Source organism: Petaurus breviceps, unplaced genomic scaffold, assembly GCF_028583685.1.
Source record: "Petaurus breviceps papuanus isolate PSGF00001 unplaced genomic scaffold, PetGlider_PUasm1.0 91133, whole genome shotgun sequence".
In the NCBI taxonomy this organism is placed as follows: Eukaryota; Metazoa; Chordata; class Mammalia; order Diprotodontia; family Petauridae; genus Petaurus; species Petaurus breviceps.
The window spans coordinates 10264965-10281091 of record NW_027187419.1 but is presented as its reverse complement, the minus strand read 5'-3'; the positions used below and the strand labels follow the sequence as shown (position 1 = coordinate 10281091).

The 16127-nt window shown below is 38.5% G+C and overlaps 1 protein-coding gene across 2 annotated transcripts in view; it reads left to right on the top strand.

Annotated features, from left to right (window-relative positions):
- The window catches only part of ZC3H12C (zinc finger CCCH-type containing 12C), a 96387-nt gene that overhangs the window by 72418 nt on the left and 7842 nt on the right, over positions 1-16127 (top strand). For both annotated transcript variants that reach the window (XM_069080643.1, XM_069080642.1), the window contains exons 3-5: positions 11319-11458; positions 13310-13544; positions 14794-14900. In XM_069080643.1, the coding sequence (XP_068936744.1) occupies positions 11319-11458; positions 13310-13544; positions 14794-14900 (482 nt within the window). The remainder of the gene's footprint in view (positions 1-11318; positions 11459-13309; positions 13545-14793; positions 14901-16127) is intronic.

Here is a 16127-nt window from a genome sequence, read left to right as displayed (position 1 = left end):
TATCTATCTATCTATCTATCTATCTATCTATCTATCTATCTATCTATACCGTGTTTCCCCGATAAGACCTATCCCGAAAATAAGCCCTCCCCTTACTGTGTAAGATTCCTCTAAAATAAGCCCTCCCCCGAAAATAAGCCCTATTGAGATTGCTACTGTAGTGAAGGTGATCCCCTGTGTTATACACTACATTACGTTACCCTCTGTATGCACCGTCCCACCCCCCCGTGAAACGCACGCCGCGCTCCGAGCTGCATCCAATCAGAGCTGCAGCAGTGAGCGCGTCATCCTGTTCTTCCCCAGTGATTTGCTTGCTGGCGCCATTGAGAGCAGTGCCGGGGAGGAGAGCTGAGGCAGGACAACATAAGCCCTCCCCTGAAAATAAGCCCTCTGGTGTTTTTCTTTCCAAAAAAATAATAAGACAGTGTCTTATTATCAGGGAAACACGGTGTGTATATATATACCCTTCATGTTAATAGTTCAACTTTGATAAGTTCCTTATGATTTCTTTTCCCTGTTTACCTTCTCATGCTTCTCTTGCTTCTTGTATCTGAATGTCAAATTTTCTATTCAACTCTGGTTTTTTCAGCAAGAATGCTTGAAAGTCCTCTATTCCACTGAATGATCACATTTTCCCCTGAAATATGATACTCACTTTTGCTGGGTAGGTGATTCTTGGTTTTAATCCCAGCTCCTTTGACCTCCAGAATATCATATTCCAAGCCCTTCGATCTCTCAGTGTAGAAGCTGCCAGATCCTGGGTTATCCTGATTGTGTTTCCACAATATTAAAATTGTTTCTTCCTGGCCGCTTATAATATTCTCTCCTTGGTCTGGGAATTCCAGAACCTGGCTATAATATTCCTAGGAGTTTTTTGGGGGGGGGATCTTTCTCAGGAGGTGATTGGTGGATACTTTCAACCTCTCTTGTGCACTCTGGTTCTAAAACATCAGGGAAGTTGAAAACTTCCTGGAGGATGATTTCTAGGTTCCTTACTTTGATCATGGCTTTCAGGTAGTCCAATAATTTTAAAATTATCTCTCCAGGATCTATTTTCCAGGTCAGTGGTTTTTCCCATGAGATATTTTACATTGCCTTCTATTCTTTCATTTGTTTGGATCTGTTTAACAGCATCTTGATTTCTCATAAAGTCATTAGCTTCCATTTGCTCCAGTCTAATTCTGAAGCAATGATTCTCCTCAGTGAGCTTTTGAGATTCTTTTTCCATCTGGCAAATTCGACTTTTAAGGCATTCTTCTCCTCATTGCCTTTTTGAGCCTCCTTTGCCACTTGAGTCAGTATGTTTTTTAAGGTATTATTTTCTTCAGTCAGGCTGTTGACTCTCATTTCATAATTTTCTTGCATTGTTCTCATTTCTCTTCCCAATTTTTCCTCCACTTCTCTTATCTGCTTCTTAAGGTCCTCTATGGCCTGTAAGCAGCTCCTATTTTCCTTTGAAGCTTTTGGTGCAGGAGTTCTGACTTCACTGATTTCCTCCTGTTCCATGCTTTGCTCCTTTTTGTCCCCAAAATAGGAGTCTAATGTTGGAATCTTCTGTCTGCTTTGTTTCCTTTGCCTGGTCATGTCGCCCTTCAGTCACTTGACCCCTGGGCTTTTTGCCACAGTAGGACTCTGCCACCAGACAGGGGAGCTTTCGACCCAAACGCAGGGGTTTTCTCAGCTGCCAGAGGTATTAGATGGGTGCCCTCTCTGACATCTCCACACGCTCTGGCAAGCTGGACACACACCCCAGGACCTCTACCCTAGACTGCAATCCAGATCCAAGAAGGTTAAAGCAAGAGCGATTACCCCTCAGACTGCTGCTTGGTCCCCCTACACTCTGCAGGCCAGGAGCTGAAGCTTCCACATAGTGCTGGCTGGCTGTATTGTAGTCTCAGGGGCTTCTCGCCCCAGGGGCTAAAGCCACACACTCCCACTTACTGGATCCCGAAGTCCAGACTGCACTGACCTCTCACTTTGTCCTTCACTTCTGTGTGTCGATAAATCTGGAAAAGGCCACAGCTGCTGCTAATCTGGAATCCCTCTGTTGGGGGCTGGTCTGGCTGGCCTTGGGGCTAAAGCCTCAATGTGGGGGTGGGCCCCCAAGCACTGCACTTGCCAATTCCTGCTGGACTGTCCTCAGCGGGATGTTAGCTTCTCTGTGTCATTTTGTGGGTTCTGCAGCTCCAAAGTTGTTTAGGGTCCCCTTTTTACATGAATTGGGGAAAGTGAGCTGGAGCTGCAGGGAGGTCGTACTCCGCCATCTTGACTCCGCCCCCCAGGCTTCAACATTTTTAAAGCCTTAAATTTTCTTTATGCAGTACCTTTATTAAAGAGCCCATTTTTTGACTGAGCCCATTGTTTTATCCATCAATGTAACTAATGGTATAGGAATTAGTGCCAATCTTTACCTTCAGAAAGTATCATTATACCATCACTTAGTATAGTCTTCTGTTAATATAAATGACACCTGAAAAAAAGAAAGTAAAAATGTCATGAGCTTCATAAGCAAGAGGAATATATTAGAAATAAACTACCTCACAATAATAATAGTAATAATAGCTAACATTTATATAGTGCTTTAAGGTTTGCAAAGTGCTCTAAAACTATCTCATTTTTTCACAATTGGCAGGAAAATAAAATGCTTATCTATCAATCTTGGATTGATGAAAACTTGACCATAGGAGAAGTGCACAGGAGCACTACAGAATAAATTCAGCATTTTCTTGACAGTTACTATTTGCAGAATTCTCAGTTCTAGATCTGGTTGGCAGAATGGGTTTGTTTGTTTTTTTCCCCTTCATAACGCAATTAAGGAAAATGTAAAGCCACACATGAGCAGCTCTCCAGAGGACTGCTGCTGTGAATAACTTTCAAGGTTCTGATTGCATAGTATAGTGAGCTCTCTATTTGATAACAAATCAGAGCAAAACATTCATAGAAAATCAAAATACAGCATTCACCATGTCACAACTCAACAACTTATCACTAAAATGGCCACATAGTTTTCACCAAAGTGGTCACATAGTTTTCAACAAAGTACATTCATTTAGTTAATCACAAAATCCTTAATTCATTCACAAAATACAAAAGTCAAAGTTCTCCACCCCTAGGTCACAGTAAATCATAATCTTAGTCAATACACAGTATCCAAGTAAAGTCATCTTTCAGCTTATTTTGAGTCTGGCTCTCAGTTTCCATGGTTCCCCCTTCCATGGTCCCATCTCCAGCTGTCACCTGGGTTCAAAGGCAGGCAGCTCCTAGTTCCTTGTCCAACTCCTTGTCCAGTTCTTCATTCAGTTCCCATTCCATATTGAAGTTCACAGTGTCCAGTCCACCTTAAGCCCTTCACAGTTCCTGTTTCTAGGAAGACAAAGCTTGACAGAGCCACAGTAATAATCAAACACATTGCCAGCACCATCATCAATTCACTATCTGCCTGTGAAATCAACTCAGACCCACCAACAAGATCTGAGAACTCAACACAAATCATAAACATAGATATTAACACAGACCCACAAACAAGGTCCAGGAGGTCAGCACAAATCATTAGTGAAGTCTGAGGACATCCAAAACCCTCCTCTGGGACTTCTGTAAACATACAACCAAAAAATCCTCTTTCAGGGCTTCTGTACAAAGTATCACAAACAAACATCAGTACAGACAGAGCAGACAGAGTGCCAGGATACCACAAGTTTTCTCCTTGACTCTGCCACCACAAGAGTCCTCTTTTCAGTTCTGCTGTCTCCAGCCTGGGGTTCTCCTTATATATGGTCATTAACTCCTCCCCAGGAGTTTACAAGTTGTGGGGTTCACACGTTCTGTTTCTTAACAGACTTGATACAAGGCTCAAAAGAAACTTGAACTGAGATAAGATGTTAATTCAATAGCTGAAACGAGGTGCAAACTACTTCTGTGGTTGCAATTACAGAAAAAAACAAAACAAAACATAACTCTTGAAATAGTGCCTGGAGAGAGTAATGATTTCTCTCTCTTTTTTTAAGTCAATTTTCCTAGCTGCAGAAGGAATCATTGACTATCCCTAGTGGTGGTCTATGACTTTTTTTTTTAATTTCTTAAAACAATTTTAAAATACTTTCTTATAAGTCCTACTGGACAGTTAAGTGTTCCTTATTCCTCACTGTGCTTCTCCTGCCCACAAAGATGATGTAAAGAACATTTTTTTTCTCATTATTTAGAATCTCCCAGTTTTTTTTTTTACCTTTCATTTTTGTACTGAAATGTGCTTCTTAGTGTTGTGCATTTCTTTAAAAAATTCACTTTTCAGGGTGAATTGTAAAGTATTGAATTTAAATAAAGTTTTATTTGTCTTTCTTTATATTTTACAAAATAATTGTTATTCCTAAGTCTGAACTTTTTAGAATGTTATGCGGACATAGACTTTTAAGAAACTTGTCGATCTCAGATTCTTCATTTTAATAATTCAAAAGATCACCAAGTATTGTCAGGCTCATTTATTTCTCTGAGTTAAATTATCATCTCTGAAGAACTTTAGACCTATATTATTGACTATTGGACATTTCCAAACAAATGTGCCATAAGTATCTCCAATTCATTACCTTTCCTCCTTCAACTCAATACCAAGTCCTCCACCAAACTTCCTTTTTCTCTTACAGGGACTAGAGTCATTCTGGCCTCTTTCCTCACCATCACCTACCATAGCTACTCAAATTGTCCAAATGTTTCCATGAGGTATCTTGTGTCTGTCCCTTCTCTACATTTATGCAGCTACCACTGTATTTCAGACAATCGTTTCCATTCCCTTGGACAATTGCAGCAGCCCCCAGAATCATACTTATTTGCCCACAAATTGTTACTGATTCCCTATTCCCTCCAGGATAAAATAACAACTACTCAGCTCGGCATTTAAAAGCCTTAATGATCTATTGATTTTATATTTCCAGACTTATTTCATGTCTATTCCCTTCACATAGTTTACATTTCTTTTTTTTTTCTTTCTTTTTGGAGAGGGGAAGGGAGGGCAATTTGGCCAAAGTGACTTACCCAAGGTCACAGGCTAATTTTTGTGTTAAGTATCTGAAGCTGGATTTGAACTCAGGTCCTCCTGACTCCTGGGCTGGTGCTGTATTCACTTCGCCACCTAGCCTCCCCACACATTGTTTACATTTCCACCAAACTGACTTATCCTCTAATACCTGAACTTGATGTCCCATCTCCCATCACCATGCTTTTTGCATAGGCTGTCGCCAGTGCCTGAAATGTACTCCCTCGCCTCTGCTCTCTTATGGAAGCCTGCTCTTTATCCCTAAATGCTGTTTTCTGTCTCAAATTATCAGGTATAGGCTTCTCTCTTTACATGTTGCATTCCTCTAATAGAATGTAAATTCTTTGATGTTAGGAATTATTTATCATTTTTCCTTTGCTCCACAATTCCTAGCACAGCTCTTTCAGGCATATAATAGACAGTCAGTAAATACTTATTGGATTGTACTGGTTTCAAAAGTCATTTTGTATGATATTTGTAATTGAACTTCAGCTGTACTAAATTTGTTGCAAGTATTCCAGTGCCTGTGGCAAAATCAATTTGTAAAAAAAAAAATCAAAGAAAGGAATATTAGAAACCTCGATACCATTCTTATTAACAGATTCCTTCATTCTGTATAATAGTCTGAGTAATTATGTTCTTATTGAATTTTTTGTCTGGGTTTCTCAAATTTCTTTTCAATCACTAATCTTTACCACAGGAAAGTGAATAGGTGATAATTGTGAAATAGTACTTCCCATTATAGGACAATGACAATGTATAACTGAAAGGGAGGCTCATCTGTAATTTTGCATGGCATTTTATTTCTTGGAAGTAGTTGTATTGGAAATATGGCCATTTCAACATCAGATGTGAATGGTCCAATTATCTTTTTTGAAAATGTTACCTAAGTATGAGTCCTATCTTGTGCCCTTCATAGGATCTTTAATCTAATAGTAAATTAATAAACTAAACAGTTTCATTATAAAATTACTTTTATTCTCCATGTCTTGATGCATCTTAGGACATATAAATAGCATCTTACTATATAACATAATTACTCATATAATTATCAGAGCTGTTTTCAAAATTTGGCTCTCAAGTTACTAATAAAACACAAATCAAGATTTCATATCAATCTAATACTTCTAACTACAGAATAAGATAGGATGGTAACTGCAGCTGTAGTGGTTTGAGTTAAGATAATTTTGTCCACTTTCTTTGAATCAGAGTGAATTTTTAGTACAATTTAAGTATAAAATATAATTTAGTATAATTTCAACATTATAATTTGTTGAAAAACAGTAGAACTGTATTTATTAGGCTTGATAGGAACATGTGTTTACCATTCCTGGCACTGTCATTTTGAGGCCTAAAGCTAAACTGTCTTCTAATTCTTAATCATACATAGATCAAAACAGTCTGTAGCAATAATAATTTTTATTAACCTTAAGGAGCTATGTGAATGTCAGTTATTATTAAGTACTTGCTCTATAAAATTCATTATCTCTTTTGACATCAATACTTAGAGGTAAATACTGCAGGTTTTATTATCCCTATTTCACAGGTGAGGAGACCAAATCTCAGGGTGGTTTAATAGCTTCTCTATGATAATATACCTAAAGAGGATCAGAAGTGGGATTTGAATTCTTATCTTTGTTGACTTGAAGTATAATACCTTTTTCATTATACAAGGTCACTCTCTTCTTCTTTATTTCTCTTCTACCTCTAGTTCTCTCCTTCTCCTTTCCCTCAGCCCCCAATAAAACAGGTAAGGAAAAAATAATATTCAAAATCATCAGCCCTTCATTTTATAGAAGATTAAAATGTAGCCCAGAAAGGTTAACCATTTGTATGCTAACGACCCTGGTCATACATAGTAAGTAATGGGGCTAAGATTCAAAACCCAGTTCCCCTGACTCCAAATAGAGTTTGACCTAGGGTTCAATCTTTACATACCATTTATGGTATCAGTTAGTGAGATTTTGATCAAGGGCTTTAGGCCACTCCTTTTTGACTTAAGCCAGAACTTCCAACTTAAGCTTGACTTTAATCCTCCCATTTCAGTCCATGTAAAGGAGGACCTTGACACTTCATTTCCATGATTTGCCTTTTACAATGCCTAATAATTGCTTACTCAACCAAATGATGATTTTTGTTACTGTGCCCTGTTGAAAATGCAGAGTAGAGGGAGAGGGTAATGGTCTTGTATACATACAGCAGCAAAACCCATTCGTTCATTTATTCCCTGGCCAACAAACATGGAGAGTGGGGCTCCAGACAAGTCACTGCTTAAATAAATTATTTCAGATTCCTTCTGTAGTATGAATCAAAAAACCAACATTCAGGGCATCTTATTCTAGCTATGTGACCATGGCAAATTACCTAATGCCCCAGGTTGAAGATTGGTAGAGGGTAAGGAACAGGCATTTAATAGAGCACCTGCTATGTGCCAGACATTATTCTAAGCTCTCCCTTTTTTTAACATCTCATTTATCACTCACTGTTTTACACTTAAGGAAACTGAGAAAAACAGAGGTTAAGTGACTTGCCCAGGTCATACAGCTGTTTAAGTGTCTGAGGCTGGATTTGAACTCGGGTTTTGTTGACTCCCCATGCACCCATTTCTATCCACTGTGCCATTTGTCTGTCAAAATTTCAACATAGGGAAATCCCCACAGGAATGAAACCACATAACCAAACTCCTTCCTTTGCCCCCTGTCTCCCCACAAAAATCCTAATTAAATAGTTGACTATCCCCTTCCCAAAACCCCGACCTACCAAACTAGATTTCAATGTTCTACTCATGGTCTGGATGTTAGGAGTTTTGGGCAAGTTAATTTTTACCTCCAGAAGGTAGTATTATGTTAGTAGTCTTGAAATGAGAGGTACACTACTAAAGGCAAGGAAAATGTGGCTCCACACATAAATACATACTGATGTTTAAGTATATGCATCAGTTCCTATTAAGATCTCTGAGAATTAAAGTAAATCTACATTTATTATTCAAGGAGTTTCTGTATATGGCTACAAATGATGAGCATTAAGTTAGTGTCACTGGACCCCCTGCTTTTTATGGGATGGAGTGGAAAGGAAGGGCATTTAACTGCTTGTTATCTGCCAAGTACAGTGCTTTACTTTTGCCTAGTACTTTAAAAGTATAGACTTTAATGTTTATAAAGAGTATGCAGATTTCATGCACCCATTTTGCAGATGAGGAAAAAGATTCCCAGAAACCATTATTGCTTAGTGGCATACAGTTACTGAGTATCAGTATAGGTACTAGACAGTAGGTGTTCTCCCTTAACAGTATTCAGAGTCAGGCAGTGTGTTCTGTAGGGCAATATCTGGCTCACCTATAAGTGGTCTCTTCTAGTTAAAATGCTTGACTATTCTTACTTTGACATTCTGGCAGAAGAGCAGTAACAAATTAGCAGATGTGGTATAAAGAGCCCTGAATTCCAGGGAGTCAGTAGGCCTTTGATTAAGTTCTACTTGGCCACTAAATGGCCTTGTGACCTCGGATAAATGATTTCACCTCTGTTCTTTAGGGTCCTTCTCTGTAAAATGCTCATATATTATGAAACTGTAATGGACCTTAGAAGTCATTTGATCTAAATCTTCCCCTCCCCCCCCCCCATTTTACAGATGAAAGAACTGAGGTACAGGGATATAAAATAATTTATCCAAGGCCACAAGTAGTCAGTACCAGAGCCAGGATTCAGACCCAGGTCCTTCCTCTAGGTAAAGCCCCTTCTACTGCAGTATCTCCCAACTCCCTTCCAGCTGCAGTGGCCTAGTTCTGCTTTGTTTTCCAGAGGAGTCTGTAAATGCTAACTTCCCCTTTGGACGTTAGATGGATAGTCATTATCTACTTCTGGAAGGCACCATGAGCTGTTCATTCACTGCCCTCAACTTATGCTCCTCCCAGAATGACTGTAAAGTGTCAGAAATAACTAATCTTGCCCTGGATCTTTAGAATGGTTCTGGGCACCTTTCAACTCTGTGTTTATACCCATAGCCACTAAATACCCAGTGACCCAGTTTAGCCTGTTAGCTAGCCTTTTATAGATTTGGTTGGCTTTTCACTAGAAAGTTCTGGTGTTCCCCCACAGAGTACATTACAATTAGAACATTACTGGAATGATCTCCATAATGGTACATTAAACTCTTAAGATAGTGACTGAATCATTACACACCAAACAAGTGTCTTTGATTTGAAAGGCATTACATCCTTATCTTTCAAACTTTTGATCAAAGGAAAAGGTTTTTCTTGATCTTTGGGTTATGGTAATTCATAAACATAACTTATAGTGCTAAAGAAATGCTTATATAAATGAATATGTATCTCACATCCGCTAGTTGGCCCTAGACCGTAAGGACTAAGAACAATGGTTAGAAGTTGCAAAGAAGTAATTTTGATTTGATGCAAGGAGAAACTTCCTAATAATTAGCACTGTTTCCAAAAGGAATATGGGAAGCTGAGCGGTGGGTTTTCCCTGAATAACCATTAATTGGGTATGTTATAGAGGGGATTCTGGTTCAGGTGTAGGGTTGTACCATGTGATCTTTTTGAGGGCCCTTCCAGCTCTGAAATTCTGTAATTTGTGCTGATCATTCTTTGATCAAAGCATTTTCTTTTTTGCTACCTGGAGTGTCAGTACAATTCAGGATATTCTTTTGTTGTTAGTAATCTTCATCTAAAATTAAATTACTGAAAAGAAAACCAAGTGTGTTCATTAAGGGACTCAAAGTGTGTTTCTCTTAAGTAATTTAACTATGCAAGAGAAGGAACCTGTCTCTTAGTGGTTCTATGTGCTGCATTTCCATACTTGTTAACATTAATCATGGACTCATAGGATCACTCCAGGGTGTACCTTAAGATGAAAATGAAAATTCCTGAAAATGAAAGATTTTCTTGGTATTCCGTTCCATTATTTTGCATTTTTTACCAAGGGGATCTTACTTGGAACAGACCTAAATTCTTTATGTTGCTGTTTAACCCCATTTTCTATGGTTGTGTTGTGAATGATGATGGAGAAAAGCTTGTCTTCTCTCTCTGGAGAATACCCTTCCTGATGTTGAAAACTATAATTAAATTATCTCTTTCTCATCTTGTAAAAAGTTTCCCAATTTTTTGGCTTTTCCCAGTTTGTCCTGTTTGCTAACTTTTTAAGTACATATTGGGGGGGGGGGCTCAAACAAAGACGCATGAAGAAGGATTTTGCTCTAGTTGGGTGGGGGAAAAGGAATAGAGGTCATGGAGGATATGGCACCAGAATCAAGCCTTCAAATAAGGAAAGGATTTCAATAGGCAGAGATGTGAACTACATTAAAAATAGTTTATTCTGTTTCCAGCCTTATTTTAGCTGGATAAAGCATTTATTATGCACATACTATGTGCCAAGAACTTTGTGCTAAGCATTGGGAATACAATACAAGCAAAAAGAAAGCCAGTCCCTGCCCACAAGGAGCTAATAACCTTGTAATGGAGGACAATATGGAAAAGGGAGCAGGGCTATAGAGGAGGCTGAGGGGTGGCATGCCCTCACAGCAGCAAAGTTTGGATATTCTGGAGCAGAGCTGAGAAAGAAGTGAACATGACTGGCCTGAGTACTTCTTTAAATGGCATTCCTGGCAGAAGCTCAGCGATTCAAGGAGGGCGACAAAGGGGCAGAGGCAACTCCAGGGTGAGGAGGCTGCTGGAACAGTTAAACAAGGAGTTGGACTGAAGAGTAGAGTTGGGGGTGGAGCTAGGCAAGAAGTTACTTTCCGACCTGAGCCCTGTATTCCAACTAAATCTGGTTATTCGCCATTCTAACATACTTTTCTCCCTCTGTGCATTTACACTCTTTCATGTACTTTAATGCCAATTCCCACCCTCACTGCCACCAATTGAAATTCATTTCAGCAATCACTATTGTGTGCCAGGTACCATGTGAGGTTCTAGAGATACAAAGGGGAAAAAAAATAGTTCCTCATCCTCGAAAAGCTTGTGTTCGACTGAAAAACTTGTTCTTCCTTGAAGATCAGTCAAATACTACCTCTTCCAAGTAGTCTTCCTTGTTTTCTTCATCTAGAAGTGTTCCCTCCCTGTGGTGGACTTGGATTGTAGTTTACTTGTGCTTTCGGGGTCCTTCATATGTGTGCATTTATTATTCTCTTCTTTTAGTTTGTATGATCCTTGAAGGTAGAGGCTATTTTATTTATCTCTGCATAACTCCCATAGCCTGGCAAAGTGACTGAAATGTAATAGGAACTTTAAATTTTGTTGACTTTAATATTTCAAGTGTTCTGAAATAATGTCTTTCAGCCACGGGAACAAAGAAGTATTTTCCTGCCGTGGAATAAAATTGGCTGTTGATTGGTTTTTGGAAAGAGGCCACAAAGATATTACGGTGTTTGTTCCTGCCTGGAGAAAAGAGCAGTCAAGACCCGACGCTCTCATCACAGGTAAGCTCCAGGGCAGGACGGAGCGGCCTGACCCTGTGAGTTCATCTGGGTGGTGAACTCGTGCTCTGGAAACTTCCCTCACTGTGACCATCTTAGCATTGCTTTGGCTACTGAGAAATTAAGTAACTTTCCATGAACACAATCACACACCTGCCAAGCGCAGACTGATTTTTTTCATCAAATAAAACATAGCTGCCAGATCACTAACTTACCAATACATGACAAGGAAATGTTGATCCTGCTCTACCAGAATTTAAGTGAAAACTCTAGAAGCAACATGGCGTAATGTCTGGTTCAGTCTTGGAGACAGGAAGACCTTCTTTCCAGACTTCTTTCCTTTGTTAACTAGAAAAGTAAATATTGCTTCATTGTAGAACCTTTTAACTAATTTTGTAAGATTCCTCTTCAACCTTTTAACACGTGGGAGGTAGATAACAGCACCTGAGAGCTAGCCTGAGAGTTAGGAAACCTGGCTCTTTTGCCACTGATTGGCTTGTTGGATTCATCCCAGAGCCACAGCCATACATTGTATAAACAGAACATAGACAGATAACATTCTGTACACCACTATGGATCACAGTCAGTTTAATAAAAAAGCATTTATTAAGTACCAAGCACTTTTACTAAATGTTGAGATACAAAAAAAAAAAAAGAAAAATGCAGTTCCTGCCTCCAAGGAGCTCCCATTCTAATGGGGGAAGACAGGACACAAATTGCTATGATACATTTAATATAAGTAATAAGATTTAGACCATATAAAAAGAAGGTAATCTCAGAAGGAAGGCACTAGGTAAGCAGTGTAGACCAAGAAAGGCCTTCTGTAGAAAAAGGAACTGGCCTGGGAATCTAGGACGTAGAATAGAAGAGAGAATATTTCAGAAATGCAGGACGGCCAGTGTAGCATGATCATAGAGTGAGTGGAGGGGCATACAATATAAGAATACTGCAGAGGTAGGAAGGGACCACATTGTGAACAGCTCTTATAAGAATGCAAAAAGAAGATTTTCTGTTTGATTCGGGGTGGTCCAGAGCTGGTTTAATAATTTCAGGAACAGTTGGCTATAGGTAGCACAGAAGGAACAATGAAGAAAAGTGTCACTGTAAGCACTTCTTCATCTGGTATTTTCCTTTTTTCTCCCTTAGCCACTCACTTGTTATAATTGCCTCTTGTCCTATATCCAATCAGTCACAAGCAAGGATGAAAATTGTGCTGCCAGATACACTCTGAGGGCAAGCAGGCCTTGCAAACCTGCAACTCAACTTCTGTTTCTCTCCTTGAGCCTTGATTATCACACTGCTAAGATAGATATGAGGAAGCCCATCTTCCATTGCCTTTTAAGACATTTTTCCTGTTACTTCTCTTCCTTCATTGATTCCCCATGAGTTAAAAAATAGGCACATTCGTGCAAAAAAATAGTCCTGACTCTGTGTGCTCATAGAAGGTGACAGTGGTTATTCCAAAACAATGATAGTGTTTTTCTCTCTCAACTTAAGTTTTGTCAGATTAGCCTTTCAAATGATGACCTATTTGTTCCTAAGAGAGTAGTAATAAAAATGCAAAGTTGTGTTTTTATTTATTTCATTTTACATACAGTTTAAATTCTGTAACCTTTCAGAAAAGAATGTTTGTTTTTTTAAAGTGTGGCTTGATAAATCTTTGTCAATCAGAAAGGGCTGTTTAAAAAGATCCTACTGCCGATGTGTGCACTGGTGAATACATTTTACATACATATGTGTGTTTATATGCAAATACATATAATGTAATATATGGTGTGTATATATGTGCATTTTGTATGTATGCGCCACCCTCCTTCCCCCGTAACTGAATTTTTGCTTGTCTTTTGTTTCCAGATCAAGAAATTTTGCGTAAGTTAGAGAAGGAGAAGATTCTGGTGTTCACTCCATCCCGACGTGTTCAGGGAAGAAGAGTAGTGTGTTATGATGACAGATTCATTGTAAAATTGGCTTTCGAAAGCGATGGTATCATTGTGTCCAATGATAACTACAGGGATCTGGCTAATGAAAAGCCAGAATGGAAGAAGTTTATAGATGAGCGATTGCTGATGTATTCATTTGTTAATGACAAGTAAGTAATTGAATTTCGAACTTTATGGAAAAAAAAACATGTTGGAACATTGCCAATTTACTAGAGATCTGAATTGTTTTTGAAGTTTTAAAATTAAGCTAATGAAAACCAAAAATCACAGTTGAGTTTAGAGTCTAATGTGTCCCTCCTTAGCTCAAGATCAGGGCCAACTTTAAGGATGTCAAAGCCTTCTTAAAAAAAAAACATCTCAATTAACATTGCACTTACTAAGTTTTATACTTATTAAATTAGATAAACATTCCTGTGAGGTCTGTTCTTAACAGATTTTCCCATTTGAGTTGAAGAAATTGAGGCATTGTTAAATGATTTACCTTGTTCTTAGGTCAAACAGTGACAAAGCTAGAATTAGAACTGAGTCCTAATTTTCATTCAGTTATGCAGGTTAAAGATTCACACTATATCCTTCCTGCCCCCTTTTGTTGAGGGAGACTTTAAAACATTAAAATGTTTTTCCCTGTCTTTGCATGCTCTTGAGTTGGGATAGCAAGGGGGTACAGGAGCAAGACAACAGAAACAATCTAATTTGGAGCCCAATTTTTAACTGTTTTTTGATCAATTTAGACTAAATATTTAGTACATTCAAACTTTTTTTATTTTATCTTTTGTCTGCCCAATAGTTCCAGGAATTTACTCAGATAATTCTTTAATGCTAGTGCCTTGACTGTGATTACCTTGACTAAGGTCTCCTTGTAGGTCAGCATATCACTGAATGGGTCTTTACATCATTTTCTTTGTCTGGAAAAGAGAGTTAATACTTGCCATTTATATATTTCATAATGTTAATGTTTATAAAGATCTTTTTTAAAAATATGCACATTCTTCTGAAGACAGATGGGAGTATAAGTTCACTATATTCACACATATAGGAACATTCTTATGAAATTAAGCATTGTGCCAAAACACATTATTCTGGGCCAAGATATTCTTCAGTTGTATATTTACAAAACATCAGAGAAACTAAGAAGAAGGAGGCAGTGAGTAATTAGAAGATCTTATATCTCAAATAATATTTGGAGCAAACCAAACATCCTGATGACCTAAGTTTGTTTTGCAAATGAAAACTGGGCTTCATCTACTTAGTAGTTGCTTTGCAAAATTTTAAGCAAAATCCCTTGAATCTTTAATTAAAATACCATAGAATGACTGGGTTATTATACAAAACAGCTGCATTGGAATTAATATATCCACTTTTTTTTAAATTTGAAATTCTTTATCTTGTATGTTCTAGGTTCATGCCCCCTGATGATCCTCTTGGCCGGCATGGCCCAAGCTTGGACAACTTTCTAAGGAAAAAGCCTATTGTTCCAGAACATAAGAAACAGCCATGTCCCTATGGTAACTCCCATTATGTACACTTGCATTTAGTTGACTATATTAACTGTTTATCATTATTTTTTATTATAACATAGAATGGTACATAGTATTCTCAGTTGTGATGAGATTTTAAAATATTTTGATGTCTTGGTTCAGCCTCTTATTGAATTGATCTCTGAAAGAGAAAGTAGTTTATATTTGCCAAATACCTATTTATTAACATGGTTAGAGTCAGCCAGCAAGAAATTTGCCTGAATTGAAATTGTGGTTCCAAAAGTCAAAGATGTGTTCCACATGAGATTAGTTTTCACCAAGTAGCGTTCTTTTTCCCCTCCTAAAAACTTGCATTTATGTCTTATGCCAAAGTACAACTGTAATGTAATGCCAAAAGAAAGGCAACTTCCCAAGGTTCAGAATACCAGCATTGGTGCTCTCTATTTTATTCAGTGACAAACCAAGAACAGAGAAGATCAAAACATGACATCATTCAAAATACAGCATTTACTAAGTGTGATTAAATAATCTCCAAGGACTACCCCACCCCAGGACCTTCCAATCATTCAATCAATTACAAAGTCTCAGTTCTAAATACTTCTCCACCCCTAGGCTATACCTTCATTTGGTCCACCACAAAACCCCTCTTCTCAAATGGAGATTAGTTTCCAAACATAGGTAAAGTACCTTCATTTGTCAATCACAGAGCACAATAAGGTCAAAAGTTCCCCACCCCTGGATCACAATTGAATCTACCCCAGAGTTACATCAAGTTTAAACACAGCACTTAATACCCAAATGGAGGTCTTTTCTTCATCTTGACACGAGGCAAGTTCTCAGCAATCTTAGTTCCTGGGGAGACAACACTTAGCAAGGCCATAAGATACATTGCCAGTCCCTTCATGAATTTATCCTCTGTCTGTAGAACAGTCCTAGAACCCCTGAACACATTAGCAAAGCCCTCTCCCAGGATTTCTGTAAACATACAACAAGAAAATCCTTCTTCAGGGCTTCTGAACCAACAGAAAGGCTCCCAGACCCCTGCAACAACAGCACTGTCCTTCACCAGTGGACAGTATTCACTCTGTCTGCAGGACAGTCTCCAGACCCCTGCAACAACAGCACTGTCCCTCATCAGTGGACAGTATTCACTCTCTGTCTGCAGGACAGTCTCAGGGCTTCTTAGCGAACAGCCAGGTTCCAGGACTTCTTCAACAAAAGGACTGTCTTTCACCAGTGGACAAATCTGGCAAA